This window comes from Mytilus edulis, chromosome 10 (genome assembly GCF_963676685.1).
Source record: "Mytilus edulis chromosome 10, xbMytEdul2.2, whole genome shotgun sequence".
In the NCBI taxonomy this organism is placed as follows: Eukaryota; Metazoa; Mollusca; class Bivalvia; order Mytilida; family Mytilidae; genus Mytilus; species Mytilus edulis.
The window spans coordinates 2,462,552-2,487,895 of record NC_092353.1 but is presented as its reverse complement, the minus strand read 5'-3'; the positions used below and the strand labels follow the sequence as shown (position 1 = coordinate 2,487,895).

At 31.9% G+C, this 25,344-nt stretch overlaps 1 protein-coding gene across 1 annotated transcript; it reads left to right on the top strand.

Annotated features, from left to right (window-relative positions):
- Positions 1-317: 317 nt before the first annotated feature.
- On the top strand, positions 318-23,698 carry LOC139493138 (origin recognition complex subunit 3-like). The gene is made up of 20 exons (XM_071281309.1): positions 318-481; positions 5,192-5,234; positions 5,602-5,696; positions 6,164-6,308; positions 7,121-7,281; positions 7,590-7,682; positions 8,024-8,160; positions 8,680-8,839; positions 9,851-9,964; positions 10,389-10,522; positions 11,260-11,323; positions 13,073-13,189; positions 13,617-13,696; positions 15,009-15,142; positions 15,991-16,076; positions 16,771-16,862; positions 17,301-17,442; positions 18,505-18,621; positions 22,361-22,434; positions 23,306-23,698. Exons 1-20 carry the CDS (start codon positions 455-457, stop codon positions 23,409-23,411), a joined length of 2,121 nt encoding a protein of 706 aa, XP_071137410.1. The 5' UTR covers positions 318-454; the 3' UTR covers positions 23,412-23,698.
- The last annotated feature ends 1,646 nt before the right edge of the window (positions 23,699-25,344 follow it).

Sequence of the window (25,344 nt, the reverse complement as noted above, 5' to 3'; positions counted from 1 at the left end):
AATGTGTTAAGGCCTTGTATGAGATTAACAATTGCATGTTAAAGGAGTTACCTTCGTTAAATAAAGAATTTATCATTAATTATATATATATGTAAAAAAAAAACACACAGAAAATACAACTCGTAAAATCCCTCCTTTTAGAAAGTATTACCAGAAACTTATATGTGTATATATGTCTCTGGTATTACTTTTGCATTTTTCAAAGGTCTCCTGCAAATGCGTCTGAAAATAGAGGTTTCATGTATGTGTCATCATTAAGTTGTAATTAATTTTTGGTACGTGTTTACAGTGTTAACTCTCTTGAAATTGTGTTTGGTGATTAGTTGTATTTTTGGTAATTCTCCAAGGAAACATTATTGACAGAGCCTGTATATTGAATTCTCCCGCAAAATGTATGATTGCAAGAAAACAGAAAAGGCTTAATTTTTTTTAGTAAATACCATAAACTGTTGACATGGACACTGGGTCTTCAGTTTCAAAAGTATATTAATTAATGATAGTGAAATTCTCATCACAGCTTACTTATTTTTTATTATCATGATTGAAATATATCAAATAGTTTATTATTTGTTATTTATTTTCTACAAAAAGCACTTGTTTCTACTTTATATTTCTATTCATAATCAATTTTTTGAGTCCAGATATCCTACAACTGTTCTAGAGTAGTCTAGATTTATTGTGAAGGATTTATTAAATCAAATCAATTTGCTGAAAATTAGAGCATGACATTATTGTGTAGGCTAGCAGAATAGACACCCTAACAGTAGTCCAAATAATTATGACGTCTGGCAAGGCTATTTTAATTTTTTCTGGGACGCCTTCCTACGACGTCATAACGCCGAAGCCATTTTTTATGTTTGGAGTTTGAGAGCAAATTTTGGGGGGAACTTTAAAACCTTATTTTGACCTGAAATTTTCATTGCTGGTTAGAAATTTTTACGTTATTACAAAGTCCTACCTTTTTTGTGCTGATTTATGTAAAATATTTCCAGAAATATCCAAAAGTAATGATAAAATAAGATGCAATTCCATTTCAAGTGGGCAAATATTTATATTGTTTCAGAGAGATTTCCCACAATTACCAAAAAAACGTGACAAACGTGACTTCCGGTGAATATAAAATATTAAAATCGGTAAAATTTGACAGACCCGAATTCCCAGAACATTTCATTTACATTATCCGGAATTCCCCCCAAAATTTGCTCTCAAACTCCAGACCTAAAAAATGGCTTCGGCGTTATGACGTCGTAGGAAGGCGTCCCAGAAAAAATTAAAATAGCCTTGCCAGACGTCATAATTATTTGGACTACCCTAACAGTAACCAACTTGCATTTATGTTCCAGACCGTATGTGTACTTTTTCAAAATACTTATACGATCAGACCGTACACATACAGTCTCACTAATATTGAGAAGTTGGTCAAGTTTATTAGATACAAATTTATAATTAATGCGTATTACAGATCAGCATAACTTAACTCTCAAATTAATATATGAAAAAGTTCAATTGTAGTTGAAATAAAAACTTTATATTCTAACTATTTTAAAAAATCATGCTAATCAACTCTGTTAATCTCCTGTATTTATATGATGTCGATCAGTTATACATTATTTAAATTATGATCACTGAAATTGAAGATATCTGAAGTAAACATAATATGGGAGGACAGTTGTTTTAGAATGTTTAGCAACTTTACAAAAAAATGCAAATGCAAAGGGACATGCATGAACTGCAGACATGTACATTTTCAAATGTAAAAAATATAAAGTCACCTTGGGCGAGTGTACCAAAATAGGATTCAGATATGCAATTAAACAAAGTTAAATTTCAATTGTTTGTTTGTTCAGTTTATCTGTCTAATTGTAATAATAAAAATTTGTAAAACTAAAAATAAAGATTGTGGAAAATTGTTTAAATATAACCCATATGATCCAATCACATGTATGGTCCATACGCGCATACTTATACGGTCCGACCGTACAGGTATACGTATACTGTCTGGACTGTACACGTACGGTCCAAATACTCATATGGTCTGGAACATAAAATTGAGAATGGAAATGGGGAATGTGTCAAAGAGACAACAACCCGACCATAGAAAAAACAACGGCAGAAGGTCACCAACATGTATGTTCCAGACCACATGAGTATACAGTCGGACCGTGGCGTACAAGTATACTCATACGGTCTAGAATGAGCTGGACCATACATGTATTTGGATCATATGGGTTTATTTTAGACAAACATTAATAAAAAAACTTTTATTGAGTATTTCAAGTTAATATTATTACAGTTTGATGAATAAAGTGAATAAGTTAACAATAAATCAATTGAAATTAAATAATTCTGTATTAAATTGTCTCTAAATCCTATTTTGGCAATCCCGCCCTGGGTGACACTCATGACACTTGCTGCTAGGAGGAACATCAGATTTTTTTACATTTACAATTTTACATGTATAATTTGTTTGTGCATGTTCCTTTGCATTTGCATCTCTTGCTTGCTTGCTTATTTTGCAGCAATATGCAATAAATTTCATTCTGTTTTCCAATGTGCAGTTTCAATTTTGCGTGGGAAAAGATCGATATCACCCATAACATAAGAGTTCAATATGCCAAATTCACATGATAGTTTGTACAAATTTACATCCTTACCAATTATATCATCAACCCTACATCTCCCTGATGATTTTCTTACAGGAATAAAGCTACCCTTTTTAATCTTTGCATTATTTTTCAACACTTTTTAGCTCACATGGCCTGAAGGGCCAAGCTAAGTGAGCTTATGCCATCACTTGGCGTCCGTCGTCGTCCATCGTCTGTCGTCCTAAACTATTTCAAGAATCTTCTCCTCTGAACCTACTAGGCCAAATACTTCCAAACTTTAACTGAATGTTCCTTAGGATATCTAGTTTATAAATTGTATCCGAAGTTTTGATCTATCAACAAACATGGTCGCCATTGCTAAAAATAGAACATGGGGTCAAATGCAGTTTTTGGCTTATAACTCAAAAACCAAAGCATTTAGAGCAAATCTGACATGGGTAAAATTGATTATCAGGTGAAGATCTATCTGCCCTAATATTTTCAGATGAATCGGACAACCCGTTGTTGGGTTGCTGCCCCTGAATTGGAAATTTTAAGGAAATTTTGCTGTTTTTGGTTATTATCATGAATATTATTACAGGTAAAGATAAACTGTAAACAGCAAAAATGTTCAGCAAAGTAAGACCTAAAAATAAGTCAACATGACTGAAATGGTCAGTTGACCCCTTTAGGAGTTATTGTCCTTTATAGTCAATTTTTAACCATTTTTCATAAATCTTAGTTATCTTTTACAAAAATCTTCTCCTCTGAAACTACTGGGCCAAATTGAACTAAACTTGGCTACAACCATCATTGGGGTATCTAGTTTAAAAATTGTGTCCGGTGACCTGGCCAACCAACCAAAATGGCCGCCATGGCTAAAAATAGAACATAAGGGTAAAATGTCAAAAACCAAAGCATTAATATCAAATCTGACTGTGGTTGAATTGTTTATCAGGTCAAAATCTATCTGCCCTGAAATATTCAGATGGATAGGACGACACGTTGCTAGGTTGCTGCCGATGAATTGGCAATTTTAAGGAAATTTTGCAGTTTTTAGCTCACTTTTCCTAAAAGGAAATGTGAGCTTTTCTCATCACTTGGCGTCCGTCGTCGTCGTCGTCTGTCGTCGTTAACAATTTTTCAAACATCTTCTTCTCTAAAACTACTGAATGGATTTGGATGAAACTTAGCATGATTGTTCCTTAGATTATCCTGCACAAAGTTTGTGCTTCGATATTTGATCCGTCAAAAAACATGGCCGCCGTTACTTAAAATAGAACATAGGGGTCAAATGCAGTTTTTGGCTTATATCTCAAAAACTAAAGCATTTAAAGCAAATCTGACATGGTGTAAAAATGTTCATTAGGTCAAGATCTATCAGCCCTGAAATTTTCAGATGAATCAAACAACCCATTGTTGGGTTGCTGCCACTTAATTGGTAATTTTAAGGAAATTTTGCAGTTTTTGGTCATTATCTTGAATATTATTATAGATAAAGATAAACTGTAAAGAGCAAAAATGATCAGCAAAGTAAGATCTACAAATAAGTTAATATGACCAAAATTGTCAATTGACCCCTTAAGGGGTTATTGTCCTTTAATGACAATTTTTCACAATTTGTTCATCATATTTGCTAACTTTAAAAAATATTCTCCTCTAAAACTACTCAACCAAATTCAACCAAACTTCATTTGAATGATCAGTAGGGTGTATAAAATAAAGTTTGTGTTTTATTTTCTATTTCGTCAAAAAACATGGCCGAAGGCATTGTTTACCAGGTGAGCGATTCAGGCTCTTGAGAGCCTCTTGTTTATTATATTTTCTCATTACATTTTTGAACAGATTTTTTAAAATTTCTGTCCAGAATCTCCACGGTATTTTGTTGTGATACACAGGATATTAACTTTAAAACATTAAGTTTTTATTCCTATTACTATTGAACATTTTATATTAATTCGAGATTTCAGTTATGTTGATCTGTAATATACATTTGTATCTAATAAAGCCGCCTGACCAACTTCTTATAATCTGGCAGACCGTATGCATATTTTGAAAAGAACTGAACGGTCCAAATACTCTCATGGTCTGGAACATCATACACTATCTTAAAATTCTAGACATCATCTTTCAAATCATAAAATCTGAATCATTGAAAGTATCTGGGCAATAAATAATCATGAAAAACACCCAGAGAAAGGAAATGAAACTTACTTCATGTAGATATCCTTGCTAGAATGAAGTTGAGTTTGGGTTAAAAAATAAAATAAAGGGTCATTTGAAAAATATGTTAAAAAAAAATTGCTATTCATCTGGTTCAACATGTTCAAGGACTACATAATTTATGAAAATGCAGGCATTCCATGAAGACATCAATCTAGCTGGCTAAATGGTTGTTAAGGTGTTAAGAATCATAATAAAATAAACAAACACAGATCTATGTCCTAAAAATTACTTCACAGAGGACTTGCATTCGAAAATGAGGCAAAATTATTTGGACTGGAATTCTACATTGCAATGCAAGAATTGGTCTTAAAATTAATTTAATTTTATTGTAAATATTCATACAAGAAGATATATGTAAAAAGTTCTTTTTGTATTTGCAGGGGTGTTTTGCATACAAGGGAAAAAAGAAACGAGTTAACCCAGGTGAGGTTACAATTGAAGGAGATGATTTAATTTGTATGACATCTTTTTATGAAAAAAAAAAAGAAACCATTATAACTAAGGACAAATGAAAATTATAACCTTTAAAAAGACAATACCAGAACCAAAGGATTCTTATAAAAATAAAAAGACACAAAACACAACATTCTAAGTAAGAGATGAAAAAAAAACCCCAAGATTGTACAATTGTGGAAAGGGTGAATGGTATGAACAAATCTACAACCTGTGCACCAGAGGGAAAATGTGACATTAAGTTATATATGTTGATTTTGTCTTAGTTAATGAGTTGTATTTCCTTCCCAAAGTAATAAGTGATGCCTAAGAAGATTAATTATATTTTATTTTTTAGCTGATTACTTTAAAGCTTGTGAACATCCAGTCTCTGGAGCTTCCCGACAATCAACGTGTGATCAGACATGGGAAGAAATTGATCAAGAAATACAAGTAAAGTTATTATACTCCAAATATAGGGACTTAATTGTTTGGTTCTAATTTTCAAATGCATGGCAGATGTTTATGATTAAACTGTCATAAGTTAATCTTCATATTTTAAGTCTATGATATAGATTATTAAGTGTGGTGAAAATTGTCATTTCCAGTTATTTGATATATCTTTTGCTCTAATCCTGTTTCAATTATTATTAGTTTTATTTTTATCTTATACGTACTTGTTAGGTTATTCTGATACATGTAAAGAATACTTGAATAGTGAATAAAACAGGATGATTTTTTTTCATGATGAATATTTCAAATAAAACATAAAATATGAGTTGATTGTTTCTTTATGCTTTTCATAAAATTCTGTCGGCTTGCCATGTAAACAAACCTGTTGTACCAGTCTGTTTGCCTTGTAAAATTAATTTTAATATGCAGTCAAGCTTAAATAATTTAATTTGATACCTATATTTCAGATACTGAGAGCTGATTTGAATTCTAAGATATTTGATGATCTACTGGCGTTTACAAGCTCCTGTCATGAAAAGTTTAGTCTAGATTATGATCATGATCACAAAGACTCTTTTGTTACAGAAATACCCACAGCTGCCCTTGTTACTGGTAAACATGAAATAATAATCAGACTGTTGTAGGTGTTGTAGATGTAGGATTATATGATAATTGGATGTATGTTAATATGATTGGGTTCTGAAAAAAAAATGTACAATGTTTCTTCAAATTCAGTACAATGTATCACTATTCCCTAATTAACCGTGAGCATACTTCAGTTATTAAAATAATTACTCTCCTGTTTGTAAGCTTATCAGAGAATATAAGACAGAGAGATAGATCTTAACCCTTTCCTCCATAATTACGCCTTTGACACCACTCCCTTTACTTCATAATGACGCCTTTTGACGACTGTGTAGTGCCTCAGTTAAAATATTCTCCTACGAAAAATCTGTATCAGACTTAATTTGCATTTAATCTAAAAAGTATATGCATGAGAATATACGACTGGAATTTCATTGATGTAATATATGTTTTCCCAATACATTAAAACTTTTAATCTGACGATTTTTTTTATATTGAAAAAATCCTATGTGAATCGGTATGTAAAAAAACAATTCATGAAGGAAAGGGTTAAAAGGACATTCAAAGTAAAAAATAAACTGACAATGCCATGGCTAAAAAAAAACAAGACACTTAAAAGACAAACAGACAAAACTACAATAAACAGTATGAAAAGACAGGTATAGATAAACAGCTCAAACCTTAGAAAATTTTCTAATTTGTTTGTCTTGCAAAAATTTTACATACTTACCAAATGGTGATGAAGCTATTTTTCTCTGCCACATTCATCATGCAATTTATTTGCCCATTCCAAAGAGTGTCTACCATATATTTATTCATAAAACAATTATTTTTGCCAGGAGTGAACACACCTGACCATGGTGTTATGTTCTCCACATTAGTAGAACTGTTACATGAGAGAGTATCTCCCCTGGTGGCCATACTCAGATCTAAGGATTGTAACAAAGTGAAAAATGTTCTCACCAAGACACTGGGACAACTTCTACAGAATCCAGATATGGTAATTATGTAAAAACCAGTTAGTTGGAGGTTATAAATTTTTATGAAATTTTCGTTAAACTGAAATGGCATCATTAAGTAAAAATCTAGAGGCCAGCAAAATGCAACATTTAACTTCACAACTTTTAAAATAAGTTTTTTTTTCTAGAATTCTGAAGTTGTGATATGATTTGCAATGAGACAACTATCAACTAGAGTCCAAAGTCAAAGATGTTTAATAATTATATTTTTTTTCTTCTGTGCAATGTATGTCCACTTAGATGAACAAGGTAAGAATAATTTTAATTTAGAATTGTAATTATATTTCAGTTTACAGATGAAGATGATGACTTGATAACCAACACTAAAAATTTACCTTGTACTCTGTCAACGCTATCTGCCTGGTATAATAATAAATATAAGGTAAACATGTGTATGTAGTCTGTCTACATTTAACATCTGCCTGGTATAATGATAAATATAAGGTAATGTGATAGATGTAACAACTTAATTATATTTGTTCCTAAATAAGACTTCTTTTTTAACTCAAAATTGTTATTGAAAAATTGTTTACATTAAGAGCGTAACAATATAAGGGAAGAGTGGGCGTCATTCTGAATTTCCTAAAAAAAGAGAGTAAAAGTTGAACCTGATTTCCTGAGAAAGTTAAGCTTTTTTTCCTTTGTCCTGAAACAATTTTATATTATTTCTCCAGTGCTGATTAGTGTGAGTCCTGAAGTAATAAATATTTATGTTTCTTACAGCAACCCCACAGTCCATCAAAGAAGAGGAAGTCGGTCAGTACGAGTGAGCACCAGAGATATCCACCTATAGTTATTGTATTTGAAGATTTGGAGAGTTGGGTCCCGCTAATTTTACAGGATTTCATCACAATTTGTAGGTCTGTACTTGTACTAAGTTAGTATGGAAAAATTAATAAAATAAAACAACGTTTCTTATATTATATGATATCATTGATAATAGTATAAATATTTGGGCACAAGAACAAAAAAAAGGAATCTATGTGAATAAGATTATGAATGTTGTTAAAATATACCAGAAGGATTAAAGAGATGATGAACATTTTGATAACTTGTGTCTATTTGGTCTTGTTTGATTTCATTACATACATACTTTGCACACCAATAAGAAATTGTGTTTTTCCTGACGACTGTTTGATTTTAGTTATTATATACAATGGCATAAAGTAAAGTAACTAAAACAACACAAACTCAAAGGAGAATTCAAAACGGAAGTCCCTTATCAAATGACAAAATCAGAAGCTGAAACACATCAAGCAAATGACAACTGCCATATTCCTGACTTGATACAGGCAACCAATTGTTTTTGTTTCATTTCAATAATTAGTTACATACACCAGCTACCAATTATGAATTTGTTTTTCTTTGTTATATTTCAGTAACTACATACATCATTTACCAATAGTATTTGTATTTGGTATTGCCACATCAGTTGCTGCTGTTCACAGATTGCTTCCTAATACTGTGTCATCACTGTTATGCATGGAGAAATTCCAAGCACCTCCCTCCACTGAATATTTAACTCTTGTCATCAACCAGGTAAAATATAGAAAAATTCCAAGCACCTCCCTCCGCTAAATATTTAACATTAGTCTTGTCATCAACCCGGTAAAACAGAAAAATTCTAAGCACCTCTCTCCACTGAATATTTAACTCTTGTCATCAACGAGGTAAAATATAGAAAAATTCCTAGCACCTCTCTCCACTGAATGTTTAACTCTTGTCACCAACCAGGTAAAATATAGAAAAATTTCAAGCACCTCTCTCCACTGAATATTCAACTCTTGTCATCAACCAGGTGAAATATAGAAAAATTCCAAGCACCTCCCTCCACTAAATATTCATAATCCAGGTAACATATATTGAAATTCCAAGCACCTCCCTCCATCAAATATCCAACTCTCTTTTAAAACCAGGTAACATATAGAAAAATTCCAAGCACCTCACTCCACTGAACATTTAAAACTTGTCATAAATAAGCTTAAATATAGAAAAATTCTAATCAGTCCTCCATACTTTTATGAGCACAATCAAGGCTATTACAACCCTACTAAATTACAAAAATGAGCATTTAATTCTTATATTTACATTAATATGCTACATGCTCATCTGAGAAATTATGAGTTAAATCAAGATTTCCATTAGTAACGTTGTCAATGGGAACAGGTGTTGTCATGAATGTTGAATTTTATTGAGAAATACAATTTGATATAGTACGAATACCTTGTGATTGCTTTACGTTTATCAAATTTCAGATTCTTATGAAACATGCATTTAATGCAACAATTGTGAAATAAGCGTTCGAAACTACGATCATATTTGATAAAGTACATGAACTTTTATATTTGACTTAGCATTCATTGTAAAACAAGGTATTATGTCAGGATTTAACTTCTGGAAAAGTCCTAAAGAAAAAAAAAATCTCATTTTTTTTATATAATCTCCATGATCTCTGGTATAAAATGTTTTTTTTTAGCAATTTTTATTTTAAATAAGACAGCTTACACAGAATTATTGGTTCAATTAATTTAATTCTCCGTTTATTTACAGATAATAATGACATCCAAGTTTCCATTCAAGTTGGGATCAAAGGTTTTCCAGTTGTTATTAGATATTTTTCTGTACCATGATTTCTCTGTTCTAAACTTTATTAAAGGCTTACAGGTAAAGTATAATGCTTCTTAAATTTTAGTTACAGCTTTACCATAAAAGCATTTTTGCTACAAAAATATTATTTTACAGAGATGTGTAAATTGATAATAAACTACTCATATATATTTTGACCAAACTCTATTCATGGAATGACCATTTTAGGTCTTATACATCCATGACAAAATGCATAAGCCATCATTGTGACATTGCAATTTTTCTGTAAGTCAACTTAATAAAATTAGATAAGTTTGCTATTTTGGTACTTTCTGGGACCTAATAATCATTTCTGCATGTTCTTGTAAAGTCCAGTTTTTAAAAGGTTTTTTCATCCATGTACTTTTATATAGTGTGTCATAAGAATAATCTTTACCTAATAAGACATCTGTCTCAGCACAAAAAGATCAGAAATGTAATAGAAGATTTTATATGATTTCAGTTCTGTATTCTGGACCACTTCTTCTCCTTCCCCTGCAGTCGTATATTATGTCATCATGAAGACTTGCCTCAGACAATCAAGAACATGAAACACCATGATATAGAATCTGTTAGGATGACTCCATCCTTTATGAGGTGACAAAATCCATTTGGTTAAGTGGAATGATTCCTTCTTAATACATAACTCTCAGTGTTGAATATGTTATTTATTCAAGCTATATTAAAACAGATACTGTAAATTCAGAATTTCATTGCCAGGTTTTTATTATTGCAAAAAAAATGCGACAGGATTAAGATCTCAATAATTCATACTCGCTTTATGATTTAGAATTTTTCTTATTATCACAAAGAGTAAAAATACATTTGATTTTAGTCTACAATGACAAATCGCAATATTAAATGCAAACAATAGTTTCTTAATTTACAGTATTATGTAATTCAAGAGTTATGTTCCATGTTGTCTGTTTAATTGATAATTTCATAGTAATTTTTCTAAAAACAAATAAAGACAACTGGAAAATATTTTAATTTCATTTCTGTTATTTTGATATTCCTGTTAATGACTTAATTTCTCTGTCAGACATATTATGCAATGCAATTACGACTGTTTGCCAAATGGTCTAAGTATTTTATCTACAGAGATAACTAGCCTTTCTACATTGAGGTGAGTTTGGACCTTGCTGCTTGCAGGTGAGCTCGCCTCTTAATTGACAAGGATGATATTTTGCTATAGATTCATAGGTTTCTCTTGGTTCTACAGCTTCCTCAACCAATAAAAACCGGCCACCATGATATAGTCATGTGTGTAAAAGTGTTATAAAATGCTATTAGTCTATTGACTCATCTATATCTTTATTTTATGTATATTTCAGATATGTTGAAAGCAGTGCACCAAAAGAACAGATAGATCTGCTGGAAAATGATGACTATACAAAGGTTATTAAACTTCATAGTAAAGGCTCTCAGTGGGCCAAAGATATTTTAAAGAAAAAGGGCATTTCAAGGAAACAGAAAAGGCTTTATTTGTCTAAATATTTGATATATAAAAATGAAATTTTATAAACTATTTTGTGATTTTTGTCGAGCCTGCAACTTTTATTGCAGAAAGCTCGACATAGGGATAGTGATCCAGCAGCGGCTACGGCGGCGGCGGCGGCGGTGTTAGCTAACTTCTTAAAAACTTTATATTTTTAGAAGGTGGAAGTCCTGGATGCTTCATACTTTGTATATAGATGCATCATGTTACAACGTTTCTGTCAGTCACATGTCCAATGTCCTTGACCTCATTTTCATGGTTCAGTGACTACTTGAAAAAAAAGTTAAAATTTTTTGTAATGTTAAATTCTCTCTTATTATAAGTAATAGGATAACTATATTTGGTATGTGCGTACGTTGCAAGTCCTCGTGCCCGTCAGACAGTTTTCACTTGACCTCGACCTCATTTCACGGATCAGTGAACAAGGTTAAGTTTTGGTGGTCAAGTCCATATCTCAGATACTATAAGCTATAGGTCTTGAATATTCGGTGTATGGAAGGACTGTAAGGTGTACATGTCCAACCAGCAGGTGTCATCTGACCTCGACCTCATTTCACGGATCAGTGAACAAGGTTAAGTTTTGGTGGTCAAGTCCATATCTCAGATACTATAAGCTATAGGTCTTGAATATTCGGTGTATGGAAGGACTGTAAGGTGTACATGTCCAACCAGCAGGTGTCATCTGACCTTGACCTCATTTTCATGGTTCAGTGGTTATTGTTAAGTTTTTGTGTTTTGGTCTGTTTTTCTTATACTATATGCAATAGGTCTTCTATATTTGGTGTATGGAAGGATTGTAAGGTGTACTTGTCTAGCTGGCAGGTGTCATCTGACCTTGACCTCATTTTCATGGTTCAGTGGTCAAAGTTAAATTTTTGAGTTTTGGTCTTTTTTCTAATACTATATGCAATATGATAACTATATTTGGTGTATGGAAATATTTAATGATCTATATATTAGTTGTGCAGGTTTTATTTGACCTTGACCTCATTTTCACGGTTCATTGCTCAGTGTTAAGTTTTAATGTTTTGGTCTGTTTTTCTTAAACTATAAGCAGTAGGTCAACTATATTTGTTGTATGAAAGAATTGTTAGCTGTACATGTCTTTCTGAAATGGTTCATCTGACCTTGACCTTAATTTCATGGTTTATTGGTCAATGTTTGGCTTTCTTGGTTAATGTGAAGTTTATGTGACAGTTGTACCGGTAATAAAGTTTTATATTTAGGACTATCAACATACTATCAATGATTAGTAAAGAAGGCGAGACATTTCAGTGTGTGCACTCTTGTTTTCTGTGTTGCATTTTTATTGTGTTGGTTAGAGACGACATCAAAAGTTCAATGAAGGATAAAAAACTTAATTTACATAGTTTTTTCACTGACACCCCCCCCCCCATCCCCCTACTTAATTTGGATAAAAATTGATTGACCAATATAGATATATGTAAAAGTCAATGTCAGATAACCACATCTTGCAGCAGTTCAACCCCCCACCCCAAACTATTTGAATTAAGTTTTTTATCTTACATTGATCTTTTTGTGTCGTTCCTTAGAAAGTGATAGGGGATTTAATTTCTGTTAACAGTATGCTGTTTACATCCTGTTAATTCTTAGCATTTCAGACTTTTGATTCTTTGTTTATTTTTCAGAAAGTTATTGAGGAATTTATGTCACAGATAAACAATTATCATGAGTTATTTTTCCCTGTGTTACGATGTCTTCATTGTTTGGTCAGTAAACTTCCAAAGCATCCATTGGGGAAACAGGTATGGCTTGTGGGAATTTAATTATTTTTGAAAAAAAATTATGTATTTGTGGTGTTGTTTTAAATAAAAGTAAGTTGTATTGCTATTTTCAACACAAACAACAAAATTCACATGCAAAAAACTGTAAAAATGAACATGTTTGCTGTAAATTTTGTGTTCTGACACTTCAAACAAACTTAAATCATACATTTCAACACCTTAATAAGTGAGTGTGCCATACATAACAAACAAATAAAACAATTACAAATTAAAAGAATGGTACACATCTTGTTCTCATCAGTTTAAAATCAGATATTTTCAAAAAAACAAAGATAAAAGGACATATAGTAACAGCAAATTATATAGGAATGTTACAAGCTGTTATAAATATTATGTAAATTTCCATAGTACTTGTAAATGTAACAAAATATATCTGACCTTTTTTCAGTTAAGGGAAGTATATTCTATGACCCTTGGTAGTTTTGTTTGTGAAACTGAGCAGTACAAAGATGCTATAGAGTTGTTGAAGTAAGTCACATGACTGTACACTCTATATACATATACAATAACATGGTTTAGTACGTTTTCCAATGAGAATGTCCAAATGACATGGATTAAGAATAAAATTGAGAATGGAAATGGGAAATGTGTCAAAGAGACAACAACCCCACCATAGAACAGGCACTAGCCAAAGTCCACCAATGGGTCTACAATGCAGCAAGAAACTTTGCACTTGAAGGCGTCCTCCAGCTGGCCCCTAAACAAATATGTATACTAATTCAGTGATAAAGGACATCATACTAAAATAAAATTATATAGTTCACTATACCACCTTCAGAAAGGAGCAAAACCAATACATAACTATCAACTTGTAAAGGTTCTGACAAAACAAAAAGTATATGATTACAATTTGATAATTTTGTTTTTGGCAAAGAAAGTTCCTGTTTGATCAATTTTGCACAGATAATATTATAAATGTTTATACCATAGCCAAGGTTTATAATAACATATAATAAAATTGAGAATTAAAACTGGTAATATGGAATGTAGTGACCCCATATATATACGGCATTACATCACTTACACACCATGTTTCTTATAGTATCTGTTAAAAATTGATACATTGCAGTTACTACTGAAAATAGATATGAAATTATTTTTTATTTGCATATATATATATATTAGTCTTTTAGATTTTTTATTTTTTTAATAGTTTCATGATTTAAAAAACTTTATCATTTTAAGTTGACTTGATATGAAATTTTATTTATATATCAACAAGAGTTTCATGTGAATTTAACTTGTAACATATTTGCTTCACTTTAAATCCATATAATTACTTTTTATGCATGTTCTTCAGAATTTGTAATTTTGAGTGGCAGAGAAATTCCATACTTAGATTTTATCTCTCAATAAAATTCAACATTCATAACAGCTCACGCTTCCTATGATAATGTCACAACAATTCAATGGACGACAAACAAAAAATTTGATGAACCTTGTTATTTTATAATTAAACATAAAAATGAAATCATGAGAACTGAATACTTTAATTCTGTATGACCTTATGTCCCACTGTGGATCAAGATCAAGATAAGTAAACTTATTTCTGTAATTTTATATTAGGTTGTAAAACCATTGAAAGTGCACACATTTTAGGATGAAGCACCTCAATTCATACATAATGCGTTTTGATTAACAGTTTTACACCCCAATAAATACAATAAGAAGCATTCAATTCTTTTAAAGTCAATCATAGATTTATTGTGAATTTATTTTGTTTTATGTAAAAAAAACATTGAATATTAAAGCAGTATAAATATGTATACTTGTACTACAGAATGATGTCCAAAGACGAGCTAACAGAGTTGATGAAGACCAGTGTCCAGGAGCTTGGACAAGATATACACAATGACCTACAGGATATACCTCCAGATCTGGAAAGTTTACTACAGAGATTTGATACATTACATGGTATGTGCATAGGATTGTGGTCTGACCTTTTTTTTTTTTTTTTTTAAGAATTTGATGGTTTAAAAATCTACAATGACATGCTTACTCAAGATTGGTTTGATGATATTTGATCAACTTTTACTGACTTAGTTTGAATTAGTGCTTTATGGCTATAGTTTTCGTTCACTCATTAAAGAGTTCAATGTACTGGCTCCTCTTCTTTTGACAATAAGACAACATCTATAATCGTTTTATAAGATTTTAATTAAGGAGCTCAAGGGTATAAATCCAATTTTTTTTTAGATATAGGATTTCGCTATATATTTCTATAAATAAATTTTATCATATGCTTAATAGAAAAATAAAATAAAACATTGGGTCACCGTTCATTTAAGCTCACAGTCTGGCTTCGAAAGAACCAAACATTTTTGCACATGTACTTTTTCCTGTTGAACTTATAGGAGAAATTGAGGTAATAGGAAAAATAGAAAAAAACTATGTTACAGAAATCGTCTAAATTTTACCATGGAGTACAGCTTTTTTGAAAAAAAATAATAAAAACTATAGGTCACTGATGAGTTAAAAAAAGTATTTTAATTTTAATGCATTTTTGCTTTTTCAATGGCATATACATTTTAAAAATCAGCTGGGGCCAAAATGAATTGATTTTTTTGGTTGATTTTTGTACCATATGGTAAGATTTATAACTTATAAAGTAATAAATAAAATTTGTAATGAAACAAAATGTTTTAATTTTTGCTGAAATTTTTGTACCCTTCCTGCTTCCTTAAGTGAAAATATTTCAGATATTATGTTCTGTTTTAAAGTATATTGATAAAGGCATTGGATGTTTTCTCTCTTATTTTAAGAAATACCAGAGGAAGAAGAAGACACTGACAGCCAAGAAGAATCAACATTACACTTAGAGAAAACAGATTTACATAATCTTAGAAAGGTAAAAATCTGAAACAAGTAATTATAGCAGGTCCTGATTTATATAATACACTTGGATGACAATCTTAATTTTATCAGTTACTATATATTTGTTTGAGAATACTGCTTACAAGCAATTTCCCCCTAAAACATGACCAGCATTCACTTTTATGTCCAGTAGAGCTGAATTTTACTACACAAGAATAAAGAATTTTTGATAATTGAAATAAATGACAGTCAACACTTAAGTCATAAAACATAAAGATTTCCCCTGGTATATTTATATCCTTCATAGATTATGTCTTAAACCACTATTTTGCAGAATCTTTTTGAAGAAAATATTCAGTCTTGTTTTTAAATAGCAATTTATTTATTAATGATGATTTTTTTAATAGCCAATTCAATATTGTATTCTCTCTTTTAAATGTTTTCTGTGCTTTAAATAATCAATACTTTTATAGCTTAAAATGTCTTGTATGTTTTACTGTGTATGGCAGTTAAACATCATGTGTGAAAAATAAAAGATATTTCTGTATAAGAGTTTGTATAGTACTTGCCATGCAGTTTAGCATAGATTCTACATCTGTGAACTATTTTGCACATAGCTAGGTCATTTGACTTAGTATTTCCAAGACGATGTAATCTAAAATTTACATTATGCCTATAGTCAGATTTTGAATGCAAATGACACTGACACTTGATATTATTTTTTATAGAAATTAATGGAGGCTGGAAAGAAAAGTAAGAAGTTATCACCTTATGAAAAGTTGCGATTGGAAGTTGTAGATTATTATGACAATCTATTCAGGTTGGTAATAATTGTATATGGTGTATGACAATGTCCTTTGAAAAACTTATGAATAAAAAGATTGAACTTTCTCTTGTTATATAATAAACAAATAAAGCTTTTGGTGCTGTAGAAAGTCTTAAAATGGACATACCCATATCAATGGATTCCTAAGCTCACAAAATTGAGAATTAAATACCTAATGACATGCATAGGTTTTGTTATGTGAAGTATCTGAAATAATGTATTTTATAAGAAAGGTGTAAGAGAGATTTTGCATAATTTCCAGAAATTAAAATGCACTAGTAAAGAAACTTTAAGGAAGAAGTTATATAAACTATGATCATTACTCAGTGAGATAAAAATAGAATAGTAGCTTTGAATTTCCTATTTTACCTTGAAAAAATACTTTTGCAAATGATTAAATAGCATAAGACGAAGTGTTTTATTTTTTTCCAGGAAATATTTGTCTTGTCCAAAATCTTTCCCTTTACATGAGGTGTTTTACTATGACTCTGCAGCAGACGTTAAGAGACAACTGAACTCTTCACCCAGATCAGCAGTACAAACAGCATTGGCTACTCCACATCATTATCTCCAGGTAAACATGCTGTCAGATGTTTTTACTATTTGATCTACACTGCAGACAATTAGTAAACTTGACCATAAGGCATTGACCATGCAAGTCAGAGTGATGGACATTTGCACAGATACATACCTTTATGTATGGTGCATCTAAATGCAAATTTAAATTACCTTACAACTTGCATTATGAAGTATGAATTAAGTTGGAAAAACTTTTTTTATTTATAAACCAATATTATATATACACAATTTTAAGCCTACAATTAGGATTAGTTAACTTACTTTTCATATGATCAAACTTCATAGGCTTGTGCAAAAGGATGATACTTTATGTGAAATGATATTGACCTGGACCAGCAGGGCACACATGTCATTGATATGGACACCATGGGACATGTTAAGTTCCCTTTAACTTTTAGCCAAATGATACTCTGACCTTTAAGGATGAAAAGATAACGTTTATTATATGACAGCAACCAGATAACATTTTCATATTTACTTGTTCACAACAGCTTAAAAGAACAAAGTTTTAAAAAATATAGTGAAATTTATACTGTTAATTCAGAAATTATTGCATGCATTTATAATTCCGATTTAAAATAAAACAACAGATAAATGCGAGATAAATTATTGCGAATTCAGGAAAAGCTGAATACAGATATATGCACCAGATATAAGAATGTGAATTTACAGTACTAGGATTCAACAGATATAAATATATACCAACCCTTCCATTGATGTTACAAGTTTACTATTGTAATATTTAAGCTAAAATTAATTTAAAACAAGAATGTGTCCCCAGTACACGGATGCCCCATCTGCACTATCATTTTCTGTGTTCTATGGACCGTGAAAATTGGGGGAAATCTCTAATTTGACATTAAAATTAGAAAGATCATATCATAGGGAACATGTGTACTAAGTTTCAAGTTGATTGGACTTAACTTCATCAAAAACTACCTTGAGCAAAAAATTTAACCTGAAGCGGGACAGACAATAGATGATAATTATGGAGGAACTGACATAGCATACATTTACTAAAACTAATATAAACTGATATTTTATTGTTATATTTCAGTGTAAATGTTGTGAAATGGAGCCTGGTATTATAAGTTCTATGATGCCAGATCTCTGTATAGTATATAAACTACATCTAGAATGTACTCAGCTGATTAACCTGTTTGATTGGCTACAGGTAGGTCTAACATTATATAAACCGTATAATAGTTGAGACTACACTTTTTATGCATTTGTAATCACAACTAGCAAATATCAGTGATATGAAATGGAAAAGACATGCTATGATGTACACACACTTGATGAAACTACAAGCAAAGAAAATGCTTTATTATTGCTGTTTTTCATCTCAAAGTTTTATCGTCAACACAGAGCAAAAGCTCATTCCTCTTAAATTTTAATTTAAATTTCCTTGCATTTTTGCACAACACTTGCCTAAAAAAAATGTTTGTCTGTAAATAATGTCAGCCTTTTTAATCAATAGACAACCACATCAAGCTTGAACTTAGTCTTTGGATTCTATTTTTTTATCTATCTTGACTCTTATTTACCTTTTCTAAATATAAATTGTATTATAAGAGTTGGCATCTTCTTGTTATTACCTATAGGCTTTCATTGGATTTAGATATAGCACTGGCGTAGCACACGGTACGGTTGGTACGGTTCCGACCGTACCAATTTTTACTGCAGGTACGGAAAACCGTACCAAAAAATCAAAATATTAAATAAAAAATATGCTACTGTAGAATAGTATGCAAACTTCCATACAATAAATGTTTTACATTTACCTCTGCCTGTTTTCTTAAAGAAAGAAAACCGCAGTACCGTAATCAGTTTATTGATTACCATGCAATTAATGATTAATTAATCGAAATTGTTAAAGATGCTGTTGCGGATAATGTTGGGTGTTGTTATTGGTTCATGTGCCAATCTGACACAGACTGAATAAACTGAAACTGATGGATAATCTGAAGAATGCTATAGCCAGCAACAATCGCCAGCTAATTCGGGAAATCTCCACATGATGTTACTAGTTCTTAAGTTTAACGCATCAGTTTGGAAACATTTTCAAGGTCGAAGAAGCTAGCATTTTTTTTTTGATTAATTGTTGCAAGTTTTGATTCCAGATGATGTAGATATAAACCTCAAAACAATTGGAAAAGTAATATTATTGTTTGCACAATGCCATATCCATAGGTTTGCAGGTAAACGATATAGGTAATGATTTCACTCGGTTTTTTTTAATAAAACCACCACAAGTCAAGTTCAAAATCAGTTGACTGATTGTTTATTTTCTTAACGTACAGTTGCAAATATTTCGAGCATAATGTCATTAAAATCAGAGGTGAGGGCTTTTTTTTTTATAATGTAAGACATGTAAGATACCGTAATGCAAAAGGGAATATAACCTTTATCGGGACTCCGGAATTGTTCATTAAAAGTAGGGATTGGTTATGTTCGGGACTTCGTAAGACCTCTAAGGCTTCATACCCCTTTCTGCACTGTGCCTTTCTTTGAGTGCCCTTCCGTAACATAAAACCCGAGCATAAATCACCATTATTTCACATATCTATACTTCAGCAGGAGGCGGTTTTCGTGAGACCGCCGATTTACTCTTTCCATTGTTTATTACAATAATTTAGAAAACCTGTAGGAATGGTGTAGAATTTATGTAGAAAGTACATTGTATTTTTAAAAAAAGAATCGCGATCAAGGGACAAAAGACAAACCAGAGAACAAATAAGACACACAAAGACAACCAACACCATTCAACATTTAAAACTAAAATCAAATTAGAAACACGGACCCCTTAAAAAACTGGTGCAACTAAAGGTGCTCCAGAAGCGTAAGGAGGTCCTTCTTGCAAGACGGTATAAATCACGGTAATTGCGACAGGCTCTCTAGTAAATGTGCATATGACAAAATCGTACACAATACTTATAAACGAGATACAAATTATCACGAACACAGTGATTTATTTCAGTTCTTCATCTTGACAGTCGCTGCATGAGCATTTAAAATAATTATATCCTACCAGGTCAAGATGACCCTCTAGTCTCGGCTTAAGTGATTGTCCTGAACGTTCACATTAAAACATTTAACATGTTAACCCTGCCGCAATTTTGCGCCTGTCCCAAGTCCTCCCAAGTCAGGAACCTTTGTGTTTCTTGTTTGTTTTCAATTTTAGTTCTTTTGTGTGTTATGGGGTCTAAAAAAGTGTGCATCCCCCAAAACACGTTGTTTCTGGGCCTGCAGTCCTATAATAAAAGACTTTTGAGATTCATATCATTTACACTCAACGTTATTTATCATGTATTTTTTTTTACTATCAATGTTTAACCCGAGTTGGGGTTTGATAGTAAAAAATATCAGATACTATCCAAATTCGGGTTCAACATTGATATTAAAAAAATATCCGCTAAAAAACTTTGAATGTAAATGATATGAAGCTCGGAAATCTTATATTATAGGACTACCAGACCGGCTGCAGTTTATCCCATGCATGCAGTGTGTGAGGATTGTCATAGTTTTTTTAACCCATTCCCGATCCTCATTCATTTTTCTATTCACTATAGCTCAAAAGTTGCTAGCCGCACTTTGATTGTTTTATTTTAAAAATAATAATAGTAAGATCTTATAATAAATAAACTGACAGAAATCACTTGTAAATCATCACAATGATTTGTCGCGAGGTATACGTATAGTATGATAGTGTTGTTCTCATTTACCAATCTTGCTATGTAAATGACACAAAAATAGAAAATAAACTACAAAACCTGCAAGACACAGACATTCATTTTTTTTCAAATTGTCTTGTAAAAAATGCTGCTGTTCAAAAACATTTTTTAGTGCTAGGAAACACTCAGAATGCAGGATTTTAACGCTATACACCCCAGAGTATCTGGGGGCCTTGAGCGGCCCCCATACCCCCTGCCGTAATGCAGCCTCGCTATGCGAGGCTGGATGGGCCACTTCGTGTCCCATATGTCTAATTTGCCGATACCGTACCATTATTTTTCGGCATGCTACGCCTATGGATATAGATGGGAAACATACTTTTTGTAAAGATTTTCATTGGAAATTATAAAAGTAAAAATCTAAAGGGTTGTTTTAGTGTGTCTGTTTACAGCACAAAATAGAATTAATTGCTTCGCCGAGCACAGCTGGATAGGACGGCAGAGGTCCAACCATGAACAGTTGGGACAAAAATTGACATCATATTAACGCTTGATACAAGTCTGAATTTGGATTGTAATTAAATATTTGACACATAATAGGTTTCTGACACCGAATAACTGTAGTTAAAGAACTTAGAATTGGTTATATGATTTGAATTTATATGTTTTTTGCTTTTGTGAAATTGAATTGAGTTACCTCCCTTACACTGCTTTTAAACTGTCCATTTACCAGAAAAACCTAGTTTTATCCCTTTTTGTCCCTTATTGCTAAACAGTTTGATTCATAACCCCCAAAAGTTAATCCTAACCATTTCTTTTTGGTATGGAAACTTGTGGTATCATTTCAGAGAGATTCATACTCATAAACACAAGTTATTGTCTTGAAACTACAAAAATGATTATTTGGGCCCCTTTTTTCAAATTTTGATCTTATTCACGCAAGCTTAGGAGTTATTTAGCATACTGTGGATTCATCAATTAACATGGATTGAGGAATACTTGCATTTCCATGGTTTTGCACATTGCATTCAAAGCCTTTAGAAAATTGTAATTTGTTGAACATTTGAATTTGTGGTTCACCTGTTTCCAAGAAAATAACAAAAATTGGTATTCAGCAAATAATAATGAATCAACAGAACCAGGTATATCTCATCCTGTATATTTACGTACCAAAATTGTAAATTCAGTTGTTTTGGTCATAGCACTGTAGGATTACAGTTTATTATTGTATTATGACAGGCTTTTGTGACAGTAGTAACGTCAGAACAGGAGGAAGAAGAAGGAAAGAAGAAAACAGTGGAAAAAGTATTACAGTATCCTTTATTGATAATGAAAATATAAAAAAGAGCTTATACAGCCACATTATAATGTTCATTTTACAAAAATGAAGATCCCTGTCAGTATTTGGTCTCTATTTGGGAAATTTGCATGGCTTGCAGATATTTTGATGTAAGGTTGAGTTACAGTTTCAGGTCATTTGTTAGGAGTCAGTTCCCAAGACTTTTACTTACCCTCCTATGCTGAGGGGGGATAGGACCTTTATCGGGACTCCGGGATCTGCTGTTTTTAAGCTCGGGATTTCGGGATTGACCCTTTCGGGATCCGGGAATTATATTTTTTGAATTTCGGGACCTCAGGATTTTGTATTTTTGAGCCCGGGATCTCGCGATTTTAAGCCTGGGATTTCGGGATCAGGGCCCCTCCTAACCCCTCTCTATACTATTGACAGGCACCTCCTAAATGTATGAATTTTACACAGTATTCATAGAATAAATTGGAAAGTACAAGTCAACATGCAAGATAATGAAAACCCTGCAGGCAGTTGAAATGTGGTATAGACACTTTCTCTAGTTTTAAGTATTGATGATTCTGTACATGTGTTTGTTGTGTTGTTGACATATACTTCACAACTTTGAAATTATGTCTAATGGAAGGTCTGATTACTGACCTCAATATAACTTTCCAGGCTTTCTGATATGGAAAATGGACAAATAAGTGTAAATAATGGTAACTTTTATTTGTGGGGTATAAAATGTGACTTTACAGAATTATTGTCTGTTGTCATGATTTCTGGACTTCATTCTGATTTATTAATCACTGCCTAGAACATAGTTTTATAGTTAATGTTTTTAAACCAGACTAAATTGAATCAGTTTTAAAGTTTCCTTAACCCTTTGTCACCAGAGCTCGATTTATAAGAGCTGTATCAGAGTTGCAGTTCCTGGGATTTATAAAACCTACGAAGAGAAAGACCGACCATGTGGCACGGCTAACGTGGGGAGGATGTTAAAAGACAAACAAGCAGGCAAAGTTGAGATGATAATTGAACATATGAACAAAATTTTCCCTGGCTATTATGCAGAGAATGAAGGGATTATTTCTAATATTAGTAATGGAGTTCATCATGGACAGAATCATTAGCATGGAATTTTGATGGATGACAACAAATCAAAATCTTCAAGAAGATAACATTGTTAGCAAATGGTAGTATTTGCAACCACAAATATGTTTGAGTCAAATATCGACCCATTTGGTCATTAGATGCATAGTTATGACATTAAATTATATTTTTGCAAACTTTTTTATCTTTATTATCCAACAACAGCAATATATAATTCCTGACATTCACTCATAGTCTTTATCACTTGTAGTGAAACTAACTGAACACCAAATGTAGAATCAATACAAAATGTTCACCTTGTATTGACATTAAAGAATAATAATTTATTTTTGGATGAAGCACGTCTTCTGATTGGCTGACGTTATTTTGTTATGAGCCCATAGACATAATTAAGTCATGTGACCGTGATGTCATCAACGTTTTTTCATGGTTTTCTAGTTTAAAATGGAATTTAGAATTAAATTATAAGAAATGACTGTAATATTTTTTCTGTCTATTCGAAATAACATAAAAAATGTGGTGCACACTGTTAAATAACGCACTACACGCGTTATTCAGTGTGCACCAAATTTTTTATGTTATTTCTTCATAGACAGAAAAAATATTACAGTCATTCCTTTTAAGAATCAGGCAGTGGTGAAAACATGACAAAAAAAAACCACCCAATTTGACATTGATTTCAGTTCATAAAATGTAGTTATGCACAAAAATAACATTCATTTCTGTTTTCTGTTCTGGTAATAGAAGATACAATTTGGTTGAAATGCACTAGAAATTAACAAATAAGGGGAGATAACTCTGTAATTTGCTATCATTCTAACCAATTTTCTAACCAAGTTATTTGATATTACCAGACACACACAAACGAAAGACCAATTATTTTTAACTCAGGATGATGATTAGTATTAAATAGCATGATTAGCTCGGTGGGTTTTTTCTGATCATGTTTTGATTTTTACCTAAATTGCCTGATTCTTACAAAGACTGGCACTTAAATAGAAAAGAAAGTATTTGGGGTATCCATCCATGACAAACCACTTTCATTGTTGTGCCTTTAACACAGAACAAAACTCCACCTCTCTGCAAATTCAAGACAGTGTCTGACATGGTTTGTGTCTAAAAATCTTTGCAAACTAGCGAACATGAACCCCATAAATGTAATCACAGGCACTTGTCTCAGAAATATAACAAGGTTATATTAAGGTATATAGGAAATTATTTTTTCTGAGACAAGTGCCTGTGAATGTAATCAAAAATTTGCTGTCATAACTTATCCAGCAAATCAGGCTAATTTAAATTAGTGAGGACAAAATTGTTCCAACCAATAATTGAGAATATCAAACTTCAAATGTGTATAGAATATATATTGAGAATATCAATCTTCAAATGCGTATAGAATATATATTGATAATCTATTTTTTCTTTTCTCCGCTTAGTTGTTACCAAATTTCAAATGGCATTGATATACAATGAACCTGTGGTTTATTTAAACATATTTATTTATAGTGGATTGGGAAACAAGTTATTGCAACTTAGACATGTTACATTAATCCCTTTCCACTTTGCGAGTGCTGCCTTGTAGTGGCATTATCCTACTCTTTTTTGAAATCTACAAGGGTGTCTTTTACATGCTAGGAGATATGGCTCTCACAAGGGTCAGTCGTTTATTGTCCCCTTCTGATGGAATATCATCTTTTCTCAGGACCATACTCACAAATGGCGTCAAGGGAGAGCTGAAAATTCAGTCCCTGAAATTTTCTCCACAGACCAGAGGTCGCACCAGGAACCTTTGTGTTAATAGTCTGATGTGCTAACCACTGCA

Bases quoted from the DNA above. Each gene is read 5' to 3' on its own strand.
- LOC139493138 (XM_071281309.1), top strand. From the start codon at position 455: ATGGACACTGGGTCTTCAGTTTCAAAA. The intron at 8,840-9,850 runs GTAAAATATAGA...GTTTATTTACAG, and splicing joins TAACTCTTGTCATCAACCAG to ATAATAATGACATCCAAGTT. The intron at 9,965-10,388 runs GTAAAGTATAAT...ATATGATTTCAG, and splicing joins ACTTTATTAAAGGCTTACAG to TTCTGTATTCTGGACCACTT.